Source organism: Tenrec ecaudatus, chromosome 6, assembly GCF_050624435.1.
Source record: "Tenrec ecaudatus isolate mTenEca1 chromosome 6, mTenEca1.hap1, whole genome shotgun sequence".
In the NCBI taxonomy this organism is placed as follows: Eukaryota; Metazoa; Chordata; class Mammalia; order Afrosoricida; family Tenrecidae; genus Tenrec; species Tenrec ecaudatus.
Genome location: NC_134535.1, coordinates 112,062,479 through 112,090,292, shown reverse-complemented (window position 1 = coordinate 112,090,292; position 27,814 = coordinate 112,062,479). Strand labels below are relative to the sequence as shown.

Below are 27,814 nucleotides of genomic sequence, written 5' to 3'. Positions count from 1 at the left end.
TTCTTCCCCGCACCTAAAGAAGGTCATCAAGTTTGGTTCCACTTTTGCATGCATATGGGTCTTGAAAATACCATGACTTGGCTCAGGCAAACAGCAATCCTCTAGGTGGCGACTTTGCGTTAAGTATTCCTTTTGCAGCATACTTACGGTGCTAACCTCAAAGTCAGCAGCTTGAAGCTACCAGCCACTTGTTGCGTGAAAGATGAGGCTTCCTACTCCTAGAAGAGTTACAGCCTTAGCAACCCACTGCAGCAGTTCTACCCTGTCCTATAGTGTCACTGCGCGTAGAATGGGCTCGATGGCAGCAAGTTTTGCCGTGTGCGATAACAAACACATCTTGGCCTTCGCTGCTGCTGCTTCCATGGGCATTGGTTACAGATCCCTGTTAAATGGCATGCTTGACAATGTCAATCACTTTCTGCTTATGATCCTGTTGCCGGTTGGTCTAGCTGTAAGGAATTTTGCTTTCTTTAGGTGAAAGTCTAGTCCCTAGTGATGGCTGTAATGCTTAAAGTTCTCTTTCCTTTCAGCAAGCAAGGTTTGTTACTTGCATATTATGATATTCCTCCAATCCTGATGTCACATTCTTATTCATATATCCCCCTTCTCAGGTTATTTACTTAGTATGCAGATTGAATAAGTGTAGCAAAAAAAAGACAACACTAGTGCATACATACATTGACCTATTTTTTTTTTATATTAAAAAACATTTAGGGGCTCATACAACTCTTATCACAATCCATACATATACATACATCAATTGTATAAAACACATCTGTACATTCTTTGCCCTAATCATTTTCTTTTTTTTATCTTTTTTTTTAATTTTTCTTTAAATTTTAACAATTTATTAGGGGCTCATACAATTCTTATCACAGTTCATACATATACATACATCAATTGTATAAAGCACATCTGTACAGTCCCTGCCCTAATCATTTTTTTCTCCTCTTTTCTTTTTTTACATTTTATTAGGGACCCATACAACTCTTATCATCGTCCATACATATACATACATCAATTGTATAAAGCACATCCATACATTCCCTGCCCCAATCATTCTCAAAGCATTTGCTCTCCACTTAAGCCCCTTGCATCAGGTCCTCTTTTTTTTTCCCCTCCCTCCCCTTTCCCCCCTCCCTCATGTGCCCTTGGTAATTTATACATCGTTATTTTGTCATATCTTGCCCTATCCGGAGTCTCCCTTCCCCCCTTCTCTGCTGTCCCTCTCCCAGGGAAGAGGTCACATGTGGATCCTTGTAATCAGTTCCCCCCTTCCAACCCACTCACCCTCCACTCTCCCAGCATCGCCCCTCACACCCTTGGTCCTGAAGGTATCATCCACCCTGGATTCCCTGTACCTCCAGCCCTCATATGTACCAGTGTACAACCTCTGCCCTATCCAGTCCTGCAAGGTAGAATTCGGATCATGGTAGTTGGGGGGAGGAAGCATCCAGGATCTGGGGGAAAGCTGTGTTCTTCATCGGTACTACCTCGCACCCTAATTAACCCATCTCCTCTCCTAAACCCCTCTATGAGGGGATCTCCTTTGGCCGACACTTGGGCCTTGGGTCTCCACTCTGCACTTCCCCCTTCATTTAATATGGTATATATATTCATATACATATACACATATATACACACACTTATATCGTTGTTGTTGTTTTTTGCATGATGCCTTATACCTGGTCCCTTGGCACCTCGTAATCGCACTGGCCAGTGTGCTTCTTCCATGTGGGCTTTTTTGCTTCTGAGCTAGATGGCCGCTTGTTCACCTTCAAGCCTTTAAGACCCCAGACACTATCTCTTTTGATAGCCAGGCACCATCAGCTTTCTTCACCACATTTGCTTATGCACCCATTTGTCTTCAGCGATCCTATCATGGAGGTGTGCAGTCAATGATATGATTTTTTGTTCTTTGATGCCTGGTAACTGATCCCTTTGGGACCACTCGATCACTCAGGCTGGTGTGTTCTTCCATGTGGCTTTGTTGCTTCTGAGCTAGATGGCCGCTTGTTTATCTTCAAGCCTTTAAGACCCCAGTCACTATCTCTTTTGATAGCCGGGCACCATCAGCTTTCTTCACCACATTTACTTGTTCACCCACTTTGGCTCCAGCCGTTGTGTCGGGAGAGTGAGCATCATAGAGTTCCAATTTAATAAAAGAAGGTATTCATGCATTGAGGGAGTGTTTGAGTAGAGGCCCAAGGTCCTTCCACCACCTTAATACTTGACCTATAAATATAGACACATAGATCTATTTCCCCATCTTCCTATATATATTTTCATGTACATGTCTTTGTCTAGACCTCCATGAATACCCTTTGACTCCTAGCTCTTTCCTCCATCTCCCTTGACTTTCCTCCTGCCCTACTACCATGCTTCATTGCCACCTGGGCTAGAGTATACCTCTTCTCTAAGCAACCTTACCCTTGATCATTTCCCACCATGCCTGCCACTCCCCCTTCTCTACCATTTGGGGTCCCATGTTTTTCCCTTGTCCCTGGGTTTGTTAACACCACTTCCTTACCCCCCTTACCCCCCCACCCCATGTCCCCCCGGAACTGTCGGTCCCGTTGTTTTTCAAAAATGTATTTCCTTGTTGTGTTTGAATGACTGTCTCGAGGTCTATGTGCAGGTCCTGAATGAAATTCTTGAAATGGCACTTTTCTTCACTATTCCTTATTTATTATGATTCCCTTATTTGAGTGTCTTTGCATCATCAGTCAGTCTCAGGATAGGATCCACTGAAACTCTCTGCTCTCGCTCAAGAGTCGTCTGACATGCGTAATGGTATTACTTGTTTTACGTGCGCTTCTGAATTCCCTTGAATTCCTAGTAGTTCCCTTCAGTTTGACTAACTTAATTCGTAAGAATTTCACTTGCATATGATATTGATGATACTGTTCCTTAATCTCTGCATTCTATTTGAAAACTTTTCGTAGGAATGGACACAAATAACGTGTTTCTTCCAATTAGTCGCTGGATAGCTGTCTTCCACATTCCTTTGCATAGGTAGCAGAGCGTCTAGGATTGCATTCATTTGCCAGAATGTTTCAATTATTATTCTATCAATTCCCTGAACCTTACTTCTCCCAATTCTTCTCAGTGCAACTGTCCTTCTTTCTTTAATATCATTGGTTCCTAATTACATTCTACCTGCTAGAGTGGTTAAAATCTACCAGTTCTTTTTGGCACAGTAACCCTGGGACCTTCTAGCATCTCTTGATGCTCCCTGCGTCATCCAAATGTTTCCCCTGCGAATCCTTCAATATTATAAAACTTGAGTATTAGCTTCAGTTCCTTTGCCCTCAATGGCTGAGCTGTTCTTTATTTTTAATCTCATAATTCCAGACCCTTGCCCCTTTCAGTATTAATACGTTGTCTTCTTGAGCTGCCTGTTGAAAACTTCTATTTTTTCTATTCTTTATCCAAGAGCACATTTCAGAGTCTCTTATGACACCCAATTTGGCTTTTTCTTTCTTTCCTGTTACTTCAATGACCTTGGCTTTCTTCATGTATAATGTCGTTATTTCCATCCTATAACTTTGCTACTCTTTGGTCATTAGTGTTCAATGTATCAAATTCCTTCTTGACATGGCTCTATATTTAGGTGGGATATACTCAATCATACTTTGGCGTCATGGACTTGCCTCATTTTTCTTTAGCATCAACTTTTACTTGTATATGTGCAGTTGATGATATCTTCTGCAGTGGGTCCCTGGCCATGTTCTGACTGATGATATTGAACTTCTTTCCACAGTTTCTTTCCACAGTTGTAATCAGTATGATTCCTGCATATTCCACAGTTGTCATCAATATGATTCTTGCATATTCCATGTGGCAAGTCTGCATGGATAGTTGACATTTATATTGTTGGAAAATAGGCATTTCTAATGAAAAGATTATTGGTCTTAACAAAATTTTATCACTTACTCTCCAGTATTATACTTTCCAATTACTCGTCCATCTTCTTTGTTTATAACTTTCGTGTTTTAGTTACCAGTAATCTTGATGGCATGTTTGATCAATAGAGATTTCAGAAATGGGTTCAAAAAATCTTAAATTTCTTCATCTTTAGCAGTAGTGGTTGGTGTGTAAATTTTAATAATAGTTATATTAACTGGTCTTCTTTCTAGGCATATAGATATTATCTTATTGATATTGTTGTACTTCGGGATGTTGAAATATTCTTCTTAACAATGTCCCTCTTTAATGTAAGTCTCACAAAATGTTATTTCTTTAAGTTACCGTACCTTTTCCTTGGTAAAATCTCATGCGCTCGATACTAATCACCATATATAGAATATCTCAGCAGCTGTAAAGTCTCTTGTCATGATTGCCATTAAAACAATCACAGCTAGGGCATGGCTTTTTCAAGAGAGACACACAAACATTTTTGGCTGTTTAATATAATAGATTACTGTTTTATGTTTATAGACACTAGATTCTCTGTGAAGGATCCTGGGTGTCCTTGTAGTTGTCTCTTGTTCTCACCCCCAACTACCACATCCTAATCCCCCACCCCCCGCAACATTTTTTACTTGGGTCCAAAATAAAGGTTTAAAAGTTTCCTATCTCCATGTTAAAAGAATAATATGGAAAATGAGGCAATAGCAAATGAGCAGAAGAGAGCTAGTGCTCTGGTGTTGGTGAAAACAAATCAGTCAAAGAATGCTTTTCAGCGTCGTGGCTTTAAGAGCACTTTTCTGTGAGAAGCGGCTCCCTCTGGCCTTGCTGCAGTTTTTAATCATAATGAAGCTCACACAAACACTGAGTAATATTTTATGGCTTGTAAGATTGCCAGTGACCATTCTTCACTGTATTCCTAACAAAGAAAAATCTACTAGAATGACCTGTTAAGAATTTTCATATGCTGTTGTAATATTACGCCCCTTCGGGATCATTGGAACCAAATGGTTCTCTGCTTTTCCAAAGTGTGGAAGGCAGGCTTTCTGCACCCCAGGTAAACTTTCTGTTTGCGTTGAATAGGTGTTTTTGTGAGGTCTTCATTGTTGTTATTGTTAGAAAAGTGAAAAATTGTGTTTGTTTTGAGAAACTGCTTTGTTGTAAAAGCACTAACAATGACATTTAGAAATATAATTGGGAAGCAAACACTAAAATGCAGATACTGATTTTAATTATTATCATCCAAGTTTTACAGGAATTTGATTCTTTCTATCTATCTCTCTCCTGTTCTCAAAAATGGTCTGTTGGACATGCAGGTATCGCTCTGTTGCTTGAAATGTCCTAGGTATAATTTTTTGAACATTTTATTAAAATGCCTTTTAATAATTATCTTTTGATAGTTCATTATTGTACAAACCTGTATAGTTCTTAATGTTGTGTTTTTAGTCAACATTTAAATATTCTCTCATGTTCTGAGAGGAAAAAATGCTTTACTGTCCTGTTGCTTCACTGTATTTGTAAAGTAACACTGTTCCTTCTATTTCTCTAGATATCTATGCATTTATGTAGGACCTATCATCATAGTGCCTAGGCTCTATGTTTGATGTCAACCATAAGAGGAAACTTGCCAAGAAATCTTGGTTTAATATCTGTCACTTAAGACAACAATTAATCTGTTTTCCACTGTTTGGATTCTTAAATTGTACTCCTTCAGCCAGAGGAGCTTACGCTGCTGCTAATAAAGCTGAGACGGCAGCAGGCTGAACTGAGTAGCGTCCGGGAGCATACGTTAGCACAGCTCATGCAGCTGAAACTTGAGGCCCACAGCCCAAAGGTCAGCTATGGAGGGATCTGTCTGTGTCGTTTGCCTTCATCTCCTCCTTTGAGCTGCTCATTAATCCGTCTGAGTCATGTCATTGGGTTGAGCATGAGCCCATACCATTCGATGGGTCCACGGCATTGGGATTTGCTATCAACCCTTTGAGAATTCAGCTTTTACTTATTTATACATTAGTGAAAGAAACTGCTAGTAGGATGCATTTCTTCTTAGCCTTCCACCCAGCCACCAACCTTTCATTGTATGAAGGGAATTACATACAGACTTCAAAACAGTCCCGTTATCAGCAAACCATACCTCCCATGTGGGGGGAAACAGTCAAAACTCCTATAATTTTCAGGGAAGTGCTGATTTGAAAATTTCGGATCAGTTCCATTAACACTTGGTTACACTTATTTTCAAGATACAATTTTATTCTTGATGGGACAAAATGGAGTCTAAATAATTCTCAAAGGGTTTAATAGCCTCTAGTTATATGAGAAAGTACCCATAAATATCTTGGGTTCTTAAACATATTCAAAGAGGTAATGCTATATTTTGAAAAAGTCGTGTAAAACTTCTAATATTCCATCTGCTAAAGCCATTTAGAAGATTCTTCTTAAATGTTTCAGTTTATATGCTTGTCTACTTTATTTCTTATAAAACTACGTAATTTTATAATTAAAATGTCATCTGAACCATTGAAAAGGAAGCATGTATGGGAAAGTTGTCATGTACTGTAAGAAATAGTAGCGGCTAGTCTAAAATCTGTTTTTCTTATTTCAAAACTTATCTTTTCATGAATTCTGCACTTTCTCTATCCCTTTGTTTCCTTGGTTGGTGCCTACTAGAATGAAATTCTTTCGCATCATCTTCAAAGGAACACCATGTATTTGGATCACCAGGTGGGAATTGTAGCAATTTCTTACTTATACCTAGTAGGACTTTTTAAATGTAGTAAAATTTTCAGACTACTCACATGTCAGTGACTTTAAGCTAAAAACACAATTTTTACTTTTCCTCATAAGACAAGTGATCCAGGATGCCCTGAGAGCTTTTACAAGTGACAGAATAGAAACCTCAGCGTGGGCGAGTTCAGGGTTATTATTGTAAGCAGAGAGAAATGCATAGCTGTAAAGGTAAAATGGTGAATATAAATAGGTCCCCTAGAATTGACTTCTGTAGGCTTTCTCTTATCCCAAGGAAACCTCCTTTTCACTGGGACGAGGAGTTGACTTTATCAAAGGCATGGAGACAAAGCTATACGCTGTCTTGTTGGAAGGTCAGGGAGAGAGGTGGATGACGATGACTGGCAGTCTGTATTTCTAGAGGGAGCTTAACAAACGGGACGCATGTAGTGGAGATCACTTTTAATTGCACATTCCTGTTTGTTATCCTCACCTAGGCGTTGGTTTGTAGAGTCAGTATCCTAGTCACCTACAATTCCTAGTATTACCTCAGTGGTGATAACGAGTGTGGTTGGTTACCCGTGAATATTCAGAAGTGTAAGTGGCAGTTCATGAACAAGGTCTGACTCTCCCATGTGTTAGCGTTTATGAAGTAATAGTAATGTATATTTTTAATTTGATGGGAATTTTCTATATGATCTTAAACAAAATTTCAATGCATGCACTAGTTTGTATAAATTATTAAGGGAAACTTTAGGTTGTTTTAAAATGTATTAAGAAGTTTACATACTTAATATTTGCCTAATAAAAATTAAAAAGTAATTTATTGCTTTAGATATTTCTATTTAAAGAGAGGTTTAGCATTAGGATAGCCCTAAGCATAATTAGATTCATATAAAATTTATACATTTAACAAATGCTTTTATCTTAAATTTTGCCTGTTGTAGTGTTTTAAAAATTATTACTTGTATTTATTGAAATTTAACTACAATGTATATTCTATTTTGTTAAAGCAAGCTAATAAAGATATTTTAGCTAATGAAATTGAAAAATTAGTCTTCCCTCAATAGTCTACACTGCCAACAAACTATTCAGACCTAACAGGAAATAACCTTCTTAAACGCCCTTTGACTATAAAGTTAGGATAGTGCTAGAAAATAATGGAATATTATCAGAATTATTGTTTTAAATAATAATAAAAATATGAATATAAAATTATCTGTAATTTCTGAAAAGAAACCTAGGGCTTACTGTATATTTTTTAACTCAGTTTCAATAAAAACTGGAACTACCTCTTAGAGAACTCTGGAAAAATTGTAGGAAAAGATAAACGTATCTAAAATACTAGCCGCTGCTAAGTTGCTTCTCAGGTCCAGCTACCTTTAATCCCGTGACCTGAGTGAGCCCGCCCACGGCCGAGTGTCTTCTCCTCATTCCCCTTTTATCCCAATTTAAAATTTTGGGGATGCCGTCAAGGATGATAAAGTTGGGCTCGTGTTATATTTTACATTGAAATGGGCTATTTCTGATGCCAAAAATCAGACCTTTTTGAGAGAGCAGTTAGAAAGGACGGAGGGTGGTTAACCCAGAAACTCAGTAATCCTTACACACAACATCCGGTTAGACTTTCCTAAGGACAGTCCCTCTTTAACTGCATCACGTTTGTCTGTGGCTGCAAATAGTTGCACTTTCCATCAATGGAATTACTTACATTTGCTTTATTTACTATATTTTATAGTGATTGTGGTTATTAAGTTGTATGAAAAAATTCTTGATAATTTTGACTAGTAATGAAAATTTTCATTCAGCTCGAACATTTCCAGCTTTTATTCTTGTTACTGCCAATAATTGATTTTAAATCATCAGGTCTTTTGTCTCTGTAGCCATTATTGATTATCCAGGTATCTGGGTTGATTCATCAACTTTATATAATCCCAAATTGGCAAGTGAATTCTAAAATCTGAAAATTAAAAGAAAGGCTCTGGTTACATTGTGTACCATATACCAAATGAAAATATATTAATTGAGTTTCACTCTCCACACTTTAATAATAATAAAGCATCAGAATGATCGAAGGCCAGCAATAAAAATGTAATCTTCCTCCTTCCCTTTACCAGATGATAGAGTTGTCCAAAGAAAAATTTTAATTGATTTAAATCCAGTTATCACAAGAGCCAAAGCATAGTCTCTAAATTGCTTCAGAGTAAATTCATTGAGATGCTGCTTGAATGTCTATAACAAAAAATAACAAATGCCTTATTTGAAACTTAGAAGATTTATATATTGTATAAAATCAATACAAAAATCTCGGGTACTTCTTTTATCTATAGCTTGAGCAATAAAATTTGGCTTCTAATTATGAAGACGAACGAGGTATTGAAATGTTTTTGAAAACCCAAAAATAGCTGGGACAGCATTATGGCCTCATGCTGATACTCCCCGTCACTCAGATGTTTTCACTTCGTCCTGTTTAACATTTAATAAAGTGGTCTCTGTGACCCCCCCCAAAAAAAACACCCAATACCTGTACTAATGATACAGTAGTGTTTTCTTCCCCCCCCCCCCACTTATTTTATTTCACAGCACACTGTTATAGTTTCTTTATGCTTGTATAGCCCAAGGAAGTAAAATAAGCCAGAGTCTACATTACCTAATATTAGAGAAACTTTTGGTTACAGTTTAAAATGCCATGTATGAGTTTGTATTTGTTAGCTTTTTCTATGATTTTTCTTCTGCCTAGCTAGATATAAAAGGGAGAAAGAAAAAACTCAAGGCAAGCTTTTGCCTGGGCTCAGTTCTTGACAGGAAGGTAGACTTAAATGTGGGGATTGTCAGCGATTGTAGTATTATCTCCTCACCTGCGGAGAGAAGGGTCCGTTTATAATTTTTGGAAAGTACCAAGGTGCCCGGTGTTGACTCGGGAAGAGCAAAGGGGAAAGCTTGATGTATTCTTTTCTCTTCCCAGAGAAGAGCACATTGAGTGTAAGTTTTAAACTGTGTGGCTTTGCCCATTTCCATTTGGCTCCCTAGTCACCACGTGGTTAAAGGGCTGGACTGCTAACTGCAAGGTCAGCAGTTTGAGCCCACCAGCCACTCCACAGGAGAAGGGCGTGGCAGCCTGCTTTCATAAAGGTGATAGCCGGGAAACCCTCTGGAGCCGATCCACTCTGTTCTGTAGGGTTTCTGACTCAAAAGTGACTTGATAATGCATCGCATAAATCCCATAGGATGCCTGGTGCATATGGTTAGCACACCCAAAGACTCCTCAGACATGGCGATCTACATCTGAAAAGTCAGCTACATAAAGATAAGGGTCCCTGTGAGTTGATGGCAATGAATATAAGTCGTTGGTTTGAAATTTAAATAACAAGTTTTCATAGAAGGTGCAAGTCCTGACGGTGTAGTGTAGTGAGTTGTGAATTGGGCTGCTAGTCACAAGGTCAGCATTTTGAATCCAGGGGAAACCGTAAGGCAGCAGTTCTGCTCTGCCTAGTACAGCGGTCATTTCACAGGAAGTGAATCAGAGCGAGGGCCTTTCTGTGGGTGGTGGTGTCTTGTTGAGTCTAAGCTTATGGTGGCCCATTACTGTGATAATCAACTGGAAGACACAGGGAGGACATGCTTGTCGTTTTCCACCCTACTGGTTAGTCGGGGTTTTTAACAGCACCCTGGTGGTTCAATTGCCCAGTCACAGATGCTGTGATCTGTACGCCTGAAGACTGTATTAACAGTATCATACCCTAACCACATCTTTAGGAAAATACCTTTCACAGAAAATGTTTTTGTACACCTGGCATCTGGGAACATGTTTCTGATCTTCTTCACCGGGTCAAACATGGGGAGCAGGAAGTTCGGGTTTCTCTTTTATGCCACTTAGTGGGATTTTTCTCAGCTGTAAGTGGTCACTTCCCGTCGCCTCCGCCAGAACTGAGTTGGACGAGCAAGGGGACTGATATGGGGTTTTATACAGCAGCCCGGAAATTAGGGAAGGCCTCTCTGGCTGAAAGTTGAACCATCTTGAAGGAAGAACTGGATGGGGATGGGGACTGAGAGGTGGATCCATCCTGAAGGAAACGGGGAGTTGAATGTGTTTCTGTCCACCATTTGTTTCCCTTACATCTAGTTTTATTCATCCTTCCATTTCTCACTTCCTTTTTTCTTCTTTCACAATTAGCGATTGAAGAGAAGTTATGAGAGAGTGTAAGTGATGTCTCTTCTCCTGTTTTTGTTTTTCTTTCTAAATTTCCTGCGAGTATTCCTTGTAGGCAGGGAAAACCCAGGGTAATTAATCTGCAGGAACCCTCAGCTAAGCAGGGATGCACAGAAGGATCGGCAACATTGCAGCCATGCTTCACAGGCCTTCTTTCAGACATGCCGCCCACTTGGGGATCAACCAAACATTCCTAACAGCTCCAAAAACACTCTGGGGAGTAGGCAAGAATAGAGTGAGACTGAACTCTGACTGTTGAAGTACAAGGAGAATGTGTACCCTCTAAATCTTTACCAGACAAGGTGCTTCAGTGAGCTTCACCTGCTCTGCTATTATAAGTATATATTTTCCTTTTTTAAATATAAAATGTACTATAACAACCGATGTCTTTTTATAAATCCCCTTAAAATTGATAGGAACAAGAAAAGCATCCCAGGTGAGAACTAAAAATGAAGAGACTGCGTCAATCAGCCACTCACTCATGTTATGACTTGCTGATCCCCAGTGTACTCAAAAGTGCACACTAAGTAGTGATTCTTTGTGAGAAGAATGTGTTTCTGCTATGATAAGTTTTTACATAAAATTCATTTTGCTTCCACCCAGCTGGGGCTGTTTCTCCTGCTGGGTCATAGGTCAGGCTCCTCTGAACACAGCATCAGTGTGTTCCTGAACAGTAGATGGCTCGTCCTCCGATTATCTTGGGAAAGCAGGACGTTTTTTAGGATCAACCATTTGCCAAAGAACAGTACAAGAAAAACAAGTCTCAAGGACCTCTGTGGCCTTTGAAGCATTGAAAATGTTTTGCCAGAGTCCATAGCTGTGTCTGTCGGATTCCATCAGTACGTTTTTTTAAAAGCACTATCAAAAGTTTTTGGAGGAAGTAAGAAAATCATTTTTGTTTGGTACTCCTAAGACATCTTAAAAAGAGTAAGCCAAACTTTCTAATTGTGTTTTTTGATAGCATTTCTATTTTATTATATAATTCTCATAAATAGCAATCTTTTACAAACTATTCATATTTTAGTGCATACTAACAGTCTTTGAACTTGTGGCTTAAACACAATCTGCTTATTCCATCATGCATTGCTGTAAACATTCTTTCTCAGTTTGCTTTCTATACTTTCAAGCAACAGTAATGAAAAAAATCTGTGCACACAGGAATTCTGACCCCTTTTCAACATAGTTTTGCCACAGGAAATGCAAAAAGAAACAATGAGCTGAGTTTATGCAGTTGGTACTGAAACCAAGGTATAAATCCAAGAGCACTTTCCTGCATTCTTTTCTATGTGGTACTTACTGAAAGACGACTTCCTTATAAGGAAAGAAATGCTAACAAGGTGATTGAAAAGATTCTTTGATGGCTCTTATTGTTCACAGCAGTTCTGCATCTTGGCACTCTTAAGCTGTTAGGCAAGGATCACATTTTCTCTAAGATTTAAGGGGTCCCAAAGCTTCGATTTTTTTTTTTTTTTTTAGAGACGACAGAGAGCTACAGGAAGTGTGTTTTAGGGGTTCTAAGGACAGGTATTCAGAAAAAAACAAACCAAAAAAATTGAAAAATTGAGAGTGTGCCCTTTAACACTTGCTTTCCCAAACTTCCATGGTTCAGACTATATTTTCTGATGCCCTGTGAGCTAGAGCACAGTCTTCTCCCTCTGCCCCACTTTCTCTTTTCTTCGCCCTCATATTTAGTGTTGTTTTGGGAAGTAGGGTATAAGACTCCGAAAATTCTTTGGCAGGATATGACACAATGATGGCAGATCTCGGAAAGTCCTGACGACAGTTGCAAAGATGGACTGCAGTGTTGATTTAATGTGTATGTGTCAGTACTCATCTCTCGGACTGTCCAGTGTTTACAGTTTTGCTTATCATTTTTTGTTAACTATTTCACCCAGACAAACTCTAACTGAGAGCATTTACAGCTCTTGGTTCTTCTCTCATCTGCCAGTTCTTCCATTGTTCATACTACCTAATTTTCACTGTTTCTCTTTATCTCCAGCTATAGCTATCATTTGACATAGCCCGGTTTCCCCTAGATCGAGCAGATCATGCTGGTGCTCTTTCTTCTTGTGGGTTCTCATTCTGGAAGTTTTCTTAGGGAAGAGATACCATTGGAGTCAAGTGAAAGCACAGAAAAGACAAGACAACTGAAGCCTACTCCAGCTGACAGCTGTTAACAAATGAATCGGAAGATTGCAGATTTACCCCACAGAGCACCCGAAGAAAGACTTTGTACTAGTTCCCACCTCCCATTGATCAAGAACCACCTCCTGAGACCTAACTCCCTTCACTTAAGATTCAGGCTATGTGCATGCGGGTTCCCATACAGAAAGTAGGGGCCCTGGTGTCACTGGGAGTTCGGCATTAGACTGCTAACCAGCTGTCTGCCCTTATAAATACTGAAAGTCTTGGGAACCCTACGTAGGCATCTGAATCAACTCAGTGGCAGTGGGTTTGGTTTGGGGGTTTATATAGAAAATGATTGACCCGAGAGAGAAACGAGAGGAACTGGGGAGAAAACTTGAGAAAAAAAGAAAGAAAATGATTGACCCAGGGTGTTAGTCCAGGTTGACTAGAGAAACAAATCCAAAGACACTCATAGGTGTGAGAGAAATTTATATTGAGATGTAATTGTGCACCAACAAAACCCCCCAACCCAATCCAGATCTAGTCCATAAGTTCTATGTTAGCCCATGAATTCTTCTTCAGACTTAGGCAGCACGTGCAATGATGCTGAGTGCAGGATGATCACGGGCCAGTGGGTGCAAAGTCCCATGGGTCAGTAGAAGCATATATCCAGGGTACTGGCTGCTGTCAGCATGGCTCCATGTGGTTTCTCAACAGGAAGGTGTAGCAGAGAGAGAGAGTTCCCAGAATCCTTATGAGAAGGCCATGCCCACAAGGAGGGATCAATTAGGCAGTGTGACCTGATTGACGGGCTAGACTCCACCCCTCCATTCTTTTATCAAGTGGACATAAAATTGTGTAACTACCACATCCAGCAATAAAGGAGGCTGAAGGGTTGTTGAGAGGGACACAGCAGGGATCTAGAATGCCTCCTCTCTATCGTTTTAGTCATTTTCTAACTACCTTTGAAGATCTCCCATTGGGAAGCCCCACCCCAATGTGTCCATAATTAAGCTCGGGATCTTTATCTTCTGTGTTCTCTGAATTACAAGTAAAAAAAAATGTTCAAAATACCCATCATTTTAACGCCATTCATATATATAAACTTTGACTGAACATATTATCCTTACAGAAAAAATTAGACCTTGGGAAGGACCAGGAGCTTAGTCTCAGTTGGTGGCTTAGACCTAAAACTTAAAATAGCTGGCTGGAGGCACAAATGATTAAGCATTCAACTATTAGCTAAAAGATGGTGGTTGAGCCCACTGAGCTGCACCTTGGAAAGCAGGCTTGTTGGTCTGCTTTAGAAAGATCAGAGCCTTTGCGACATCCATGAGGTCACCCTGAGTTAGAATTGACTCCAGCAACTAGCAGATTTTTTTGAAATAGGCACTTCAGTGCCCCAAAGTGCCATACTGGGAAATTGAGACCTAATCTTCAGGTGTGGCTTCAGCAGCTTGGTGCCAGAAACTTCCAGAATGAAATCCCTGTGAACAAGCAGAAAAACAAATGGCCGACTGCCTAGAAGAGCCCAAGGACTCCGTGGACAGAGATTAGGTAGATTCTATTATTCAAATAGAATGCTAAAGTTAGGCTTCTGACGTCTTCGATTTTTCTAAACTCCCAGCTCAAGGCTGGTACATATTAACAAAATGCTTTGACGCTAGAGTTGAAAGTACTTTAAAAATTATTACTGAATGCAGACATTTATGAGATTCTGAGGAACTGTTTCAAAAGATTTTACAGTCTGATCCTGCAAAAAATTTTTTTAATTGTTTGTCAAGGGAATTCAAAACAAAAGTAAAAACCTATGGCTGTTAACTCCATTCTGATTCATATTGACTCCGTAAACTCAACAAACTCACTGCCCTGTAGGCTTCCAAGACTGTAACTCTTTCCGAGATTAGAAAGCTTCCTTTTTCCCAGAGTGACTGGTGTCTTAACCACGATGCCATCAGGTCACAGTTACAGATGACCACATCTTTGTTTTCTAGAGCAGCTGATGTGTTTAAAACTCACATTTCCATAAGATTAAAGTTGTGTATGAAATTAAGCTCTATTTGTAATTCATAAATTGGGACTCCTCTAGTCTAGAGGTCAGATACTCACTTCCTACACAAGAACTCTACAATGGGTAAATTTAGATTGGCCAACATTCTGTTTACTTAATGTGGTTAAGATAAGCAGACTAGTCCTGAGCAGTTAACCTTGGCTTCCTCCGCGAGTTGAGCATTTACAAGAAATAAGAACTTAGTTACGTGTTGGGTTGTTGTCTATGGCTCAGCATGAGTGAGTGCTTTTAGAGTTGAGAAAGGTTTATTTAATAATGTTGACTGTATTCTGATTATTGTTTGCCTGACTACTGCAATCAAAATGATAGCTAGTTGCCAGTTTTATCCTCGTAAAGTGCCTGCCACCTCATGGCTTTCAGAAAACTTGGAAAATATAGTTGGTTTGACTTTTGGTCATTCAGCTCCATAGCATACCGCCCTCCTTCAACCTGTAAAACATCTCCTCCTGGTGAACCTTCTCCCTGGCTCTTTATCTGGGGTGCTCCAGTAGTACCTGCTAGTTCTGGACTTCGTCTCCAGGGCAGATCCATCTTACGAACTTAAATGGCACTTAGTAGCTAAAAAACACTCATAAATAATGTTCCACTTGGCTTCTCTTAACCCATCCTCTGCAGTAGCATGTCTGAGCTAGTCACCATTATTACCATTTTGGTCAGATTGAATTACTTGTGACCAAAGTCACAAGGCTATGATGAAGACTTTAAATTAATGACGCTTCATTCCTTTTTAAAATATATTTTGTCTTCCTTCAAAATTACTGTAGTTGTTCTTAAACTTATGAACCAAACATTTCTGGGTCAGACTGCTAATCTTTATTATCTAAGTAATACCAGCTCCTGCTTATATACTTTCCCCTAGAATTAAGAGGAAACCAAAACCAGAAGTTTCCCCTCCTCTCCTAAAATGCCTGATGTTTATAACAGTTCTGCCAGTTCTATTTTGTATTTCCCGACATGCAAAAATTTTTTGAGGAACAGTTTTCTTCCTTTTATGTATTTATTAAATACTTTTATTGGGAGCTCATACAACTCTTATCACAGTCCACACATTCATCCAGTATGTCAAGCACATTTGACCATTTGTTGCCATCATCATTTTCAAAACATTTTCTTTCTCCTTGAACCCTTGGTATCAGCTCCTCATTTTCCCCCTCCCTCCCCATTCTCCCTCTTTCATGAGCCCTTGATAAGTTATAGATTATTATTATTTTCATATCTAACATCGTCCTCTGTCACCCTACCACTTTTCCATTGTTTGTAGCCCAGGGAGGGGGTTATATGTCAATCCTTGTAAAGGATTCCCCCTTTCTTCTCCAGACCCCCTTTTGTTTTCTTAAAAAAATCATTTTACTGGGGGCTAGTACAACTGTTATCAGAATCCATATATCCATCCATTGGGTCAAGCACATTTGTACATTTGTTGCCATCATCATTTTCAAAACATTTGCTTTCTACTTGAGCCGTTGGTATCAGCTCTTCATTTTTTTCCCCTCTCTCCCTCACAAAAATTTTTATAACTCACGTAGGGTCCATTCTTAATTTTACAAATTTTATTTTTTTCAGGAAATGCATCCATTCAGGAAATATTTATGGATCTCAATGTCAGGATTTTAGTGTTTACAGAGTAGAATTCTTGAATGATTTCCAAACCCTAGGGAGGAAATAAAGTTAAGTATAAATGCCAAATGTATTTCTGGATTGGCATAAGGGTATCATTATGTAGTTTAAAACATTAGCTGATAAATCTGTGGATTAATGGTCGCAATTCGGTATTCTGTGCCATTTATAACGCAGTAAGTCCACATGTCAAAGAACATTTCTTACTCTAATGAATGAAAAATAATTTTATTGAGGAATAATGTAGCTTCAATTGGTCAGCTATAGATAAAAATTCAAAATATAACATTCAAGCTGAGAGAAGTCTCTATCCATAGACAGCAAAGGGAAAAGTAGCAAGAGAATGATGGGACATAGATACGCTCTCTGTTAGCAGTAAGTCGTGTGAAATGTACAGGTGTGCCACTTGGGTGGCAGTGAATGAGTGACTGCTTTCACTGACTCACTTAATTGCACAAGCAAATGTTAAAAGCTGTGCCTACAGAATCATAGAAACCTTTGTCAAACAAAAATGTGAAGATATTAAGCTATTTCTCAGTGTTCCCATCTCACTAACCACCCCCCACCCCACCCCCCACCATGAATTCTGTGCTCTTTGATTCACACCACGTCTAAAAGGCAATTCTGGCAATTCTGAAGAACTCAGTTCATGTATCTTGGAAATGTTCTCTGAGTTTGATGAACCGAAAAGGAAGCCACAGGGGGCAAGAACAGAGCTGTTGTTGGGTGGAGTGAGGTTTCCCAGTGAACTTCTCACAGGACTGGCCTGGATGCCTTCAAAGAATAAGTAGGTGTATTGGGGGCTGGGGGGGCTCCTCCTCACATTTGCCTTGGCCATTGCCTCACCAGGAGTGTTTGTAATGTTCTTAGCATTTCTTCCGAATAAGCCCTCGTGATAATTCTGTGTACGCCCTTCAAGAAAATGTCGAGATTACTCCGTTAAAATGGAAAGAAACCATCATTATGACCTTCTGCATTGACCTCTCTGCTTTGAATTTAACTGGCCCAGTAGATCCCTTGGTTTTGCTTTTACCTTTTTTTTGTTTTGGTTGTTTGGGGGTTGGTTTTTTTCTCTCTCCTTTCGTTTTTAGAGACACTCGTTCGGAACTAAGTGTATTTCTGTAAGAACGTGTCTGCACCCGTGCACTGATCCCAGAGACTGGTCTAAGCAGATCTTGTGTGGAATAAACCCCTGCGAGGACGAACTGGAACCCACCTGCTGCTCTCGGGTTCATGTGGACTCATTATGGCCCTGTAGGACAGGATAGAATTACCCTTGTCACGAGGCAGCAACTGCTTATGGGAGGAGAAAGTCCTGTCTTTATCCTGAGCAATGGCTGGGTTTCGAGTTGTAGACCTTGAGGCCTGCAGCCCAGTGCATAACCACTATACCACCAGGGTGTTTTTACTTATCTTCCAATGTGATTTTTAGACAGTTACGCATAATTGTAGTCGTGACCATAATTTCCCTGGGGAAAATGTTCACAGCTACATCTTGGCGAATCCTTCCCAAATGGCTAGCGTCCTGACCTGTCCTTGGCACTGCGTGTTGGCCCCATCATCCTCTGGGATGACATGAGTACCTCCAGTGTCAAATTCTTCTGTTCATATTTTCCCGTTTTTTAAAGATCAAGCATCTGCTACCACCCACAGTAATGGAGTCACCCTTCTTCTGCAAGAACTTTGTTTTCTTGAGGATTTTTGGTAAATAAAGTTTTTATTTTAACACCTTGTCAAGCAATCATTTAAATAAAACAATTATTGGTGAAAGTCTTTAAAATCACTATAATTTTATGTGAAGGATCAAATGGTTTTGAAGTACAGCATTTTATGAATAAAATAAATTGAACTAAAATAAAACAGCTTGTTAGATGTAAAATTATAGAAACAAGGAATACTATGCATATTCCAAAATAAAGTAGCAATGTTTTTCTACCTTCTACCCCAAGAGGAAAACCAATTAATTTATCAAATGAATTTCCTTTTAATAAACTTTTTAAATGTCCTGTCTTCATTACTTATCTCTTCAGTGGCAAAAATTACCATACTTCTGGCCAGACTCAACTACATATGCATAGATAGATAGATAGATATCTACAACACATTCTGTAGAATAGAACATGCAATTTGAACATTGTGTGAGCACCATATTACTTACTAGAGAAGCATACAAGACCGTCCCCAGGTGGGCCCAATACCTGCTCTGTAGCTGCTGGTGCTTCTGGTCTCTGAGGACTGCACCAGGGCCCTGCCACGCACCCCGGACCCCTCACAGCACACATTTGCTGTCCAGCTTGGCGTGTTAGAGCCCACCAGTAACAGTTCCTTTCCCTTCTTTCGTCCGTGCTTCACTTCCCTGTTCTTGAAACTCTTTCGTTGTAGCCAGCCCCCTCCTCTTTTGCCATTCCTACTTCTGTTCCCACCACCATAGGAAGAACCACAGCCTTAGTAGGCTTGGGCATCTTGTGCAGGACACCTGGGCTTCTTGGGGCACTGGCCTTTGCAGTGCATCCATAATGGTGGTGACATTGGCATCTACACAGTCCTTGCCTGGGAAACAGATAACTGTCAGTAGATGCCAGAAGAACCTTCCCCTAGCACTGTAGTCCCAGGAACGATGTGGGTGGGACCAGAGAACTATCGATAGACAAATTGGATCCAATACGATCATCATGCTCAGCAAAGTATTTTCCATATATCTTATTCTCGCATGACGATTTCTGAACTCTATTTAACTTATGGGACCATGGACATTACCCGAACATATATTAAATGATGCAAATGGTATCGATCCTAAGTAAGAGCTTATAAACTTGAATTTTAATGGTATCCATTAACATTTTAATATCTACACATTACCTCGAAATCTTAGAAATTAATTTAAGCCTATATAAGATAATTTTTGTTGAAGTAAAGTTGGTTTAAATGGTCCATATTTCAATTTAATCCTTTACCATTTCTTATATTTTCTAATGTAACCTTAGGTTTCTCCTTAACTTTGTTTTATTTATTTTTTTGTTCTGTTTGCTTGCTTGGGATCCAGCCAATGGCTCGAGATAAAATTTATCTTATAGATAGTATACCTGCCTCATTATCATAACTGTCTCTAGACCTGCCTAATTAATATCACAGAAGTTAGAGTTTATATATAACCTGGGATAACTACATGATAATAGCAATAATAGTCATGGCCTCCAGTCACCAGGAGTTAGAATCAGCTTCGTGGTAGTGAATGTACCCAGTTGACAACCTACTTTGGAAGGACACAGTTCAATCCATGAAACTATTGCCTTGAACGAACCATAAAGTTTAAGCCAAAAATATACCGCTGAAGTCTTCTGAAAACCAAGCTATAGTTTAACTAGTAGAAAGTCTCCCCTGAGCAGTGTGTTTTAGGAACTATCTACGTCAGCAAATTGGCAGCCAGACCTTAGGAGACAGTGAATTCCCGCCAAGAGAGGAGGACCGGCTCGGACAGGGAGGAGGGTGAGGATGGGTACACAGTTGTAGGAATGCAGCCAGTGTCACTAAACTGTACTAGTAGGAACAGTTGGACTTGTGTGTGTTCTCAACAACAATTTAAAAAAAAGAAAAAACAACATAAAAAGTATGAGTAAGCTGGGTAAAAACACTTCCGTAGCATTTTATTCAAAGATATGCATGTTTTCCATTGTCTATTAATTGACTAAAAAGTAGCTTAAACCCCTGAAAGGAAGTTTTAAATTTACCAAACAAAACATTTTAATGTTATGAAAAATAATAATCTTTAGATTAATAAGCTTTCATTGTAGATTTAGTTAAGTCCTTAAAGTAACATTTGTTAAACTTCAGTAGAAATGCTTGATCTTTGCAGCCTGGGAATTGAAAAATTACATAAACTAAATGTCACAAATTGCCATAATACACAGACCTGATAGCTTAAGAATGCTAAAAAAATTTTTGGCCTTTTACATTGTAATGATGGTCTTTCGAATGATCTAACTCTTGAGTCCAGAGCCTGCTAAAGTACTTATTTTTCCAGAGGCAGTAATTAAGGACAACATAGCTGGAAATGCGAAGCATGGTTTCCTCTTCCTTAGGAGCGGGGAAGATATTCTGAGCCTTTGCTGGATAAACCTTAGTTAACGTCTTCTTGACGTAATTCTATATATTGTCTTATGCTGTGAGGAAATCCAAATACAGTTAATACAAGTATCTGTAAAGATTGGTTGTGATAAAATATCATAAATTGGTAGGTTGTGGAATTTTAATACTAGTAACTAAGTTTTGTCTGACTGGCCACATGAAGAGCTAGGTAACATTTTAAGCCTTATTGCTGAAAAAGTAATCAATTAAATTATACTTTCTCCTTTTACATTTATAGGTATTATCTCCCTTCAGTTTATCCTTGGAATCATGATATATTGTTTTCTAGTCTAGTGTATATAAGAAATACATTAATTTATTTATAAAGTCTAGTTGCATCAATGTTATGACGTTGGTAACATTTTACACCATATAATATTTGTTTGAGATGGTTTATACAAATAAAATCTGTACAGCGTTGGGGTGAAATGTAAACAACTGCACTATTAAAAAGATATTAAAGTAGAGGCTATATTTACAGTGTCGTCTTTCAAATCTAGCTATGCTGTAAACTGATGTTTGCTGTATGCTCCTCCTGATTTGAAATAGATGAAAGAAAATGAACCTATTATCACCATGGTTCACACAATGATTGAGAACTCGGCGCTAAGACCCCAACTGTACCAGCAAGTAAGGTCTTGGACAGTGAATGATACCGCTTTACCATCTGCAAAATCCCTCAGTGATAGTTTTGGTTTATCCCCAGATTTCCTCATAACATTAGTGTTGTTCTTATTTTATTTTTTGTTTATGTTTATTTGGAAAACCACATGTCATCCATGCTTCTCAAGATGCTGCAGTATTCTTAGCATGGCTTTGCTGAACATTTGCTGTTGAATATTAAGTGTGCATTTTCCTAAAGTTTTTGTGTAGATTATTCAATTGATATGTACTTGGAGGTCTGCAGTACATTTGCAAAATTTCTAATGGTTTGCCATTTATTTTAATCAACCTTAACTCTTATGTCTGTGATTTCTTTTAGAAGCGGGGTATCTTCAAAACATTTTTTTCTTTCAAGGGTAGCACTTTACCCCCAAATGTTTGAAGAATAGATTATATTTTTATTAGAAAAGTATAAGTTTGGTTTGGAGGGCTTTTTTTTTTAGTCTAGTTTTTGGCCTTCTGATGAATGAGATCAAAATTACTTTCAAAGGAAAAGACTGGAATGGTAGAGTCTAAACATTTCTTAACATCTGGGGTGGAGACGCTCTTTTCCTTGTATTCTTACATTCTTGTGGCTGTCGGGAGAGTCACAACCTTCCCCGTTGTTTTGCCTAACTCAAGATTTGTCTCAAGGAGTTGGCTTGGCTTGAATTTATGAAATTTGGTAGTCTGCAGATCTGCAAAAGAAGTCATTGTGTACATTTCTATTCTAATTATTTTGTAAGTCATGGTCGTACTGTTCCTAGCTATGTGTTCTTGCCACATCAGCTTCTTCCACTTCAGCCCCTTTGGATTATTCTGGCCTCTGACTATTAGCAGTATTTTTTTAAATCATGTAGAAGAAAGTTTACTAGCATGAAAAATGAATGTGGTTTTTTTGTTTGTTTGTTTTTTTAATGTGTATAAAAGCACCTGGTAAAGAGAATCACCTTGAGCTCACATTGGCATCAAAGGCCTCTGGTTAAACTCAATAGCTGAAGGAGCTGCGTCATGGAGCCAGGTGACGGGAAGATGAACACAGTTGGTCTGAGCATGGCTCAGTCCTGAGGCATTTTCAACACATTCAGAGTATGTTGTATGATTGGATATAGGCTTAAATTTGCAGTGCAGTGATAAACACATTAATTATATAAAATATATTAAATATATATTAATGTATGGATTTAAACATATAAAATTAAACAGCTTTACTTCTCAAAAGGAAGTTCTTACAAAATCACCAGAATATGTAGAACTTCACCAAGCCATCCAAAGTGCCACACTGATAACCTTACTATTAGTTCTGAAATTAGAACTTTTCAGTACCGAAAGCTTGTCAATTTATCCTTTTTGATAATGCTCAATTGACATGGCACCAAAGGTTCTATGTTGTAATAGGTGCCGTTTTTAGTTTTTACATTTTTTATATGTTTAATATGAGTGATAACTTTGCCGTTTGGTTTGGTTTTTATTTCTTAAAAGGATCAGCACTGAGGATGGATGATGCTTAAGACAACTGATAGTTTAAATTATTCATTAACAGTAAGAGTTCCCATTGGGGTTTCTAAATAATCTGAAATGTATGAAACTAACCTATAATGTCACTGACCCGGAATGTTGCAGGAGCAATAAAGAGATTTATATAAATACATTTGCTCATACTAATATTTTATTTTTAAAAACTCAAAACTAAAACTGCCCACAACAGAAAGGTGTGAATGTCCAGTGTCAGTAGCTCTGCTGGGCCCGGTTGGGCAGTCATTTACCAAGATAGCTCTTAGTGTGGTGCTGTCAAGGCTGTGGCGTCTAGATTCTTGAGTTCAGAGCTCAACGGGGCCACGTCCAACTGTTCACTCAACTATGACTGAGACCATGACAGAGGGTCCCTCACAGAGTGGGTGAAAAATATACAAATTTCACAACATCGACCACACATAGCTCTGACAGACTGGAGGAACACCTGAGACTGTGATTCCAAAGTTTCTGACTCGGAACTGACGCCGTTCCTGTGTCTCCAGACTTTTTTTTTCAACCAGCCACTGATAATGGATTTAGTTAATTCAGGTATTCTAAGTAGACAAATGTGATAGTGAAGGCCAGTTTTCCAGTGTACACAAATTGAAATAAAATCGGATTTTTTAAGACTTTATTATGTTTTAGCCAAAGAAAATCTGAAGGAAAATATTTATGGTGCACTCTTCAGATTTGCTTTTCCAACACTGCATTGTGATGGGGTTTGGGGGGTGGGGGGCACCTCACTGTCATCAAGTCAATTCCAACTCATAGCCATCTCAGGAGTAGGTAGAGCTGCCCCTCTGGGTTTCTGAAGCTGGATTGTTTTCACAGGCGCCCACATCCTCATCCCCCCCGAAGAGCAGTTCGGAACCCTAGCCCAGTGCTTCGCAGCCCGGCTTATAACCAGCACGTGCCCGGGCTTCTCGAAGTCTGATAAGAAATCCCTGCTGTCCGAGCTCAGCCGGACAGCTCTGTCCACGTGGCAGAGCCACAGCCAGCCTGGGTCCCGACAGCAGAAGGCCATCTGTCAACTGCGAATGTCTGCGTCACAGTAGAGACAGTCAGAGTGACAGACTGCACGGCATGCACACATAGGTGCGTGTGCACACATGTCCACACGCACAGGCACACAAATTTAATGCAAACCAAAAGCCTAAAATAAACTCTAGTTCTTCACAAAAAAAGAAAGAAATCCCTGACATTTAGCCGGCAATACAGCAGCGCAGTAAGGTTTTTATAGCCTGCTTCGTTCTTAATCATAGCTTCTTTCCCACAGCCAGTTCATTTCACCTCGGGGGGACCTTTATATGTTAAAAGGAGGAGAAGAATATGTGGAAATTTACCTACATGCTAATTTTCTTAAATTGACAGAATAAAAGGGGTCTAAAACTGAATCAAAACATAAGCCAAATAGCGAGCATCAAGTTGAAAAAAATCCTCTATATTCATTTATCTTTATACCACATTCCTATTATCATTTTGTACTATATTTTTCTCTCATGGTTACGCTCAGTGAAATTAATCACCTGATGAATAATTGTTCTAAAAAACACAAGTACTATCTTATAAGCATTTTCAGTCCTCATAGGAAATAGTGTCACTAATCAGAAGATTTCTCTGGTAATTATTTTGAAAATATAACTTTCTTTAAAATATTTATATCATTAAAAGGCATATTGAGAAAGCAGTATTTTGATAACAATAGGTAATTTCATTTTGACTTGATGACAGGCGTTTTGTTTTTCTTTCTAATTTAGATGCCATCTTACAGAAAGGTTTTCACATTCTCATACAATGTAGCATGCTGTGACCTTATACGGTCAGCTCTGTGTACACAGGCATCACGTTCGAGGTACAGTTGCTGTGCTGCTCGAGCCTGTTGTGTGTGTTCAGTCGGCTTTCTGAGACTTGCTGGAGTGCCTCAAAAGCTACAGTACTCAGATCCAAACGCCTGGGCTATTGTTAGTTGTAAATTTGGAATATGGTAAGAAGTCATACCAGGAACATCATATATCCAAAGCATTTATTAATCCAAAGATTTCATTTTTATTAGTAGTAATATTGTCATATTAAGGACTAAATAGTGAACTTCCCAAGTCCTATTAGGTGACTAGAGTATAATAAAAAAATAGAATATTGTTTAAAATTAAAAACAGAATAATGTTGTTTTCTTTTTTTTTAGGGTAAAACTTAATAACATTTGTTCACGAAGGCTAGCTATGTATAAGACATGTCATAGAAAAGTGAAGAGTATGAAAACAGCAATTATATGGTAGTCCGTCTGAACTGAAGGACGACGAATTCCAAATCTATGACCTTGGGGTGGTTGTCATCTACTTTCCTTTCTTTTTTTTTAAAACATTTTATTGAGAGCAAATGCCTTGAGAATGATTGGGGCAGGGAATGTATGGATGTGCTTTATACAATTGATGTATGTATATGTATGGATGGTGATAAGAGTTGTATGAGTCCCTAATAAAATGTAAAAAAAGAAAAGAGGAGAAAAAAATGATTGGGGCAAAGACTGTGCAGATGTGCTTTATACAATTGATGTATGTATATGTATGAACTGTGATAAGAATTGTATGAGCCCCTAATAAATTGTTAAAAATTTTTTTTAAAAAGACATTTTATTAGGGGCTCATACAACTCTTATCACAATCCATATATATATACATACATCAATTGTATAAAGCACATCTGTACATTCTTTGCCCTAATCATTCTCAAAGCATTTGCTCTCCACTTAAGCCCTTTGTATCAGGTCCTCTTTTAATCTTGTTTTCTTATGCTTTCCCCCCCCCCCCCCCCCCCGCCCTAAAATCTGGCACTTGAAAGCAGTGTTTAGAGCAAGATTAAATAAGATGTTTGTTTTGTCTTTGTGTTCTCTAATCTAGCTCTATAGGTTCTGATAGCCATTGCCACGGTTACACAGAACTCATAGACAATATTCAGTAAGGGCTTATTAAGGAAGCTACCAGGTTGTAATGCCATTGAAAAACGTTCAGGATGGTTATTTATGAGGACATTTTACACAGTTCTTTCAGATAGCTGGTAGATGCCCAAAGGGCAAATCCTTCCACTAGAAGCCTCAACCCAAAGGCATTTAGCTCAGGCTCCATGAGTCAGCAAACCCAACTTCTTGAATTACGGTAAAGGCCCAGATTCAGGTTTCTCCAGTAAGCTTCAGCCGAGGGCACTCAGCTTTACTTACTTGGGCCACCAGCTTCCCCAAGAAAGTGCCCAGAGGCATCCTCCTCCACACACCAACCTTCAGTACGAAAGCACTCAGGTTTACTTCTTTCACGGTTTGGGAAGTCCACCCCCTGTCTGCCATGCTCTGACTCCTGGTTCTGCTGCTACTTCTCTGGTGTTGTAACTGGCTTCCGGATCCAGGAAGTTCACTGCACAAGGATCTTGGGTCCAGAGAACATACTCCATTCCTGGCCTGGCTCTTACTGGTAATGAGATCCCGCCTCCTGCTTCTCAGAGTTCTCATTTTATGGCATTCCAGGAAATTCTGTTCACAATGACTCACAAGTGAATCCTATTAGTATCTTTCCCCACTTTTTACCAGACGACCCTTGCAGGGAAAAGTCATTAGGGAGGACTTAGAGACATTGGCTAGAATAGCCACTTTGAATAATTCACTGTTTCTTCAATTTTTATTAGTTGGAATCTAATAATGAGTAGTGTCTGTTGAATAATTAAATTTTCATCAAAACTAAAACTATAATGATTTTTGTAAAAAGTGACAAAAAATTTAAAAATGTAAAACTAGGTACAATATTTATAAATCTGGATTTTATATGCAGTGTGTAAATATGACTAAGAATTTTCAACTGTACGTTACACATTTATTTTTATAATGTGATAATTTAAAAAATGATATTCAGTGAAAGATCCCTAAATAAAAGTATCATGGCAATATTGTAAATGTTACACCTTGTCAGGTTTCCAGTATAAAATACTGTTCTTTGCAATTGTTTTAGGAGTATAGGATATAGGCGTCCTGGTAGTACTCTCCAGTAAGGGTTGAACTTATAACCACAAGGTTGATGGTTCAAACCCACCAGATACTCTGCTGTCATGCAGATTTTCAACCTGAGAAACCCTACACAGTGTTAGTGTGAGTTGAAATTGACTCGATGGCAGTGGGTTTCTCTTTTGTTTAGGAATACGAGATAGTGTGGCACTGTTCACTAGATACCTCATTATTAAAACTTTTGTCACTTTCCTTGGATTAGTAAAGCTGTTTTGCACTTAACTTTGAAATATTCAATGACACCTACTTAGGACATCTCATTAGCTTAAGGGTTTCATCAATTCTTATGAGAAAAACGTGAGCTGGGGATTCTTTTAAATGTAGCTCATAGAGCCAAGCATCTTAAAGCTCATCTTAGTAGAACTTTTTCATAGGAGTATAAATTCTTGTCTTGGATTTAGGTGCTTTAATTTAGATAGTTGACACCTTTCAGAACATGTTGGTGATCTTTATTTAAAATAGTGCACAAGTATTCTGACTTGGTCATTAAATTCATTTTTCATGTAATGCTAATTTCTCTGAAAAGCGTGTGGTTTACTAATCACTGTGCACACTCTTAAATAGTCACAGAGCTCATTTGCATGAGATATGTGAAAGTAATGTCTTGAACTGAAACACGTAATCTTTCCAGGATGTATGTTTGGAATGCTTATGTTTTAACTTTGCCCTCATATATAGATCCCTCAAGATTATCTGCTTTTCAAATTATGCCTTTCTTTTTAAAAATTGTAACTATCAAGAAGTTTTTCACAGAGAAAGCATGTATAGTTTGTAATTTACGGTTTTGCATGAAAAATGTATGTATGTTAACTTTTTCCAAACAAGGATG

At 38.7% G+C, this 27,814-nt stretch overlaps 1 protein-coding gene across 3 annotated transcripts in view; it reads left to right on the top strand.

Moving 5' to 3' along the window:
• Positions 1-27,814, top strand: part of PLEKHA5 (pleckstrin homology domain containing A5) — a 251,604-nt gene that overhangs the window by 187,590 nt on the left and 36,200 nt on the right. For 2 of the 3 annotated variants that reach the window (XM_075552021.1, XM_075552019.1), the window contains exon 13: positions 6,577-6,630. The exons of the other annotated variant lie outside the window; for it this stretch is intronic. In XM_075552021.1, coding sequence (XP_075408136.1) covers positions 6,577-6,630 — 54 coding nt within the window. The remainder of the gene's footprint in view (positions 1-6,576; positions 6,631-27,814) is intronic. 3 annotated transcript variants of the gene reach the window in all.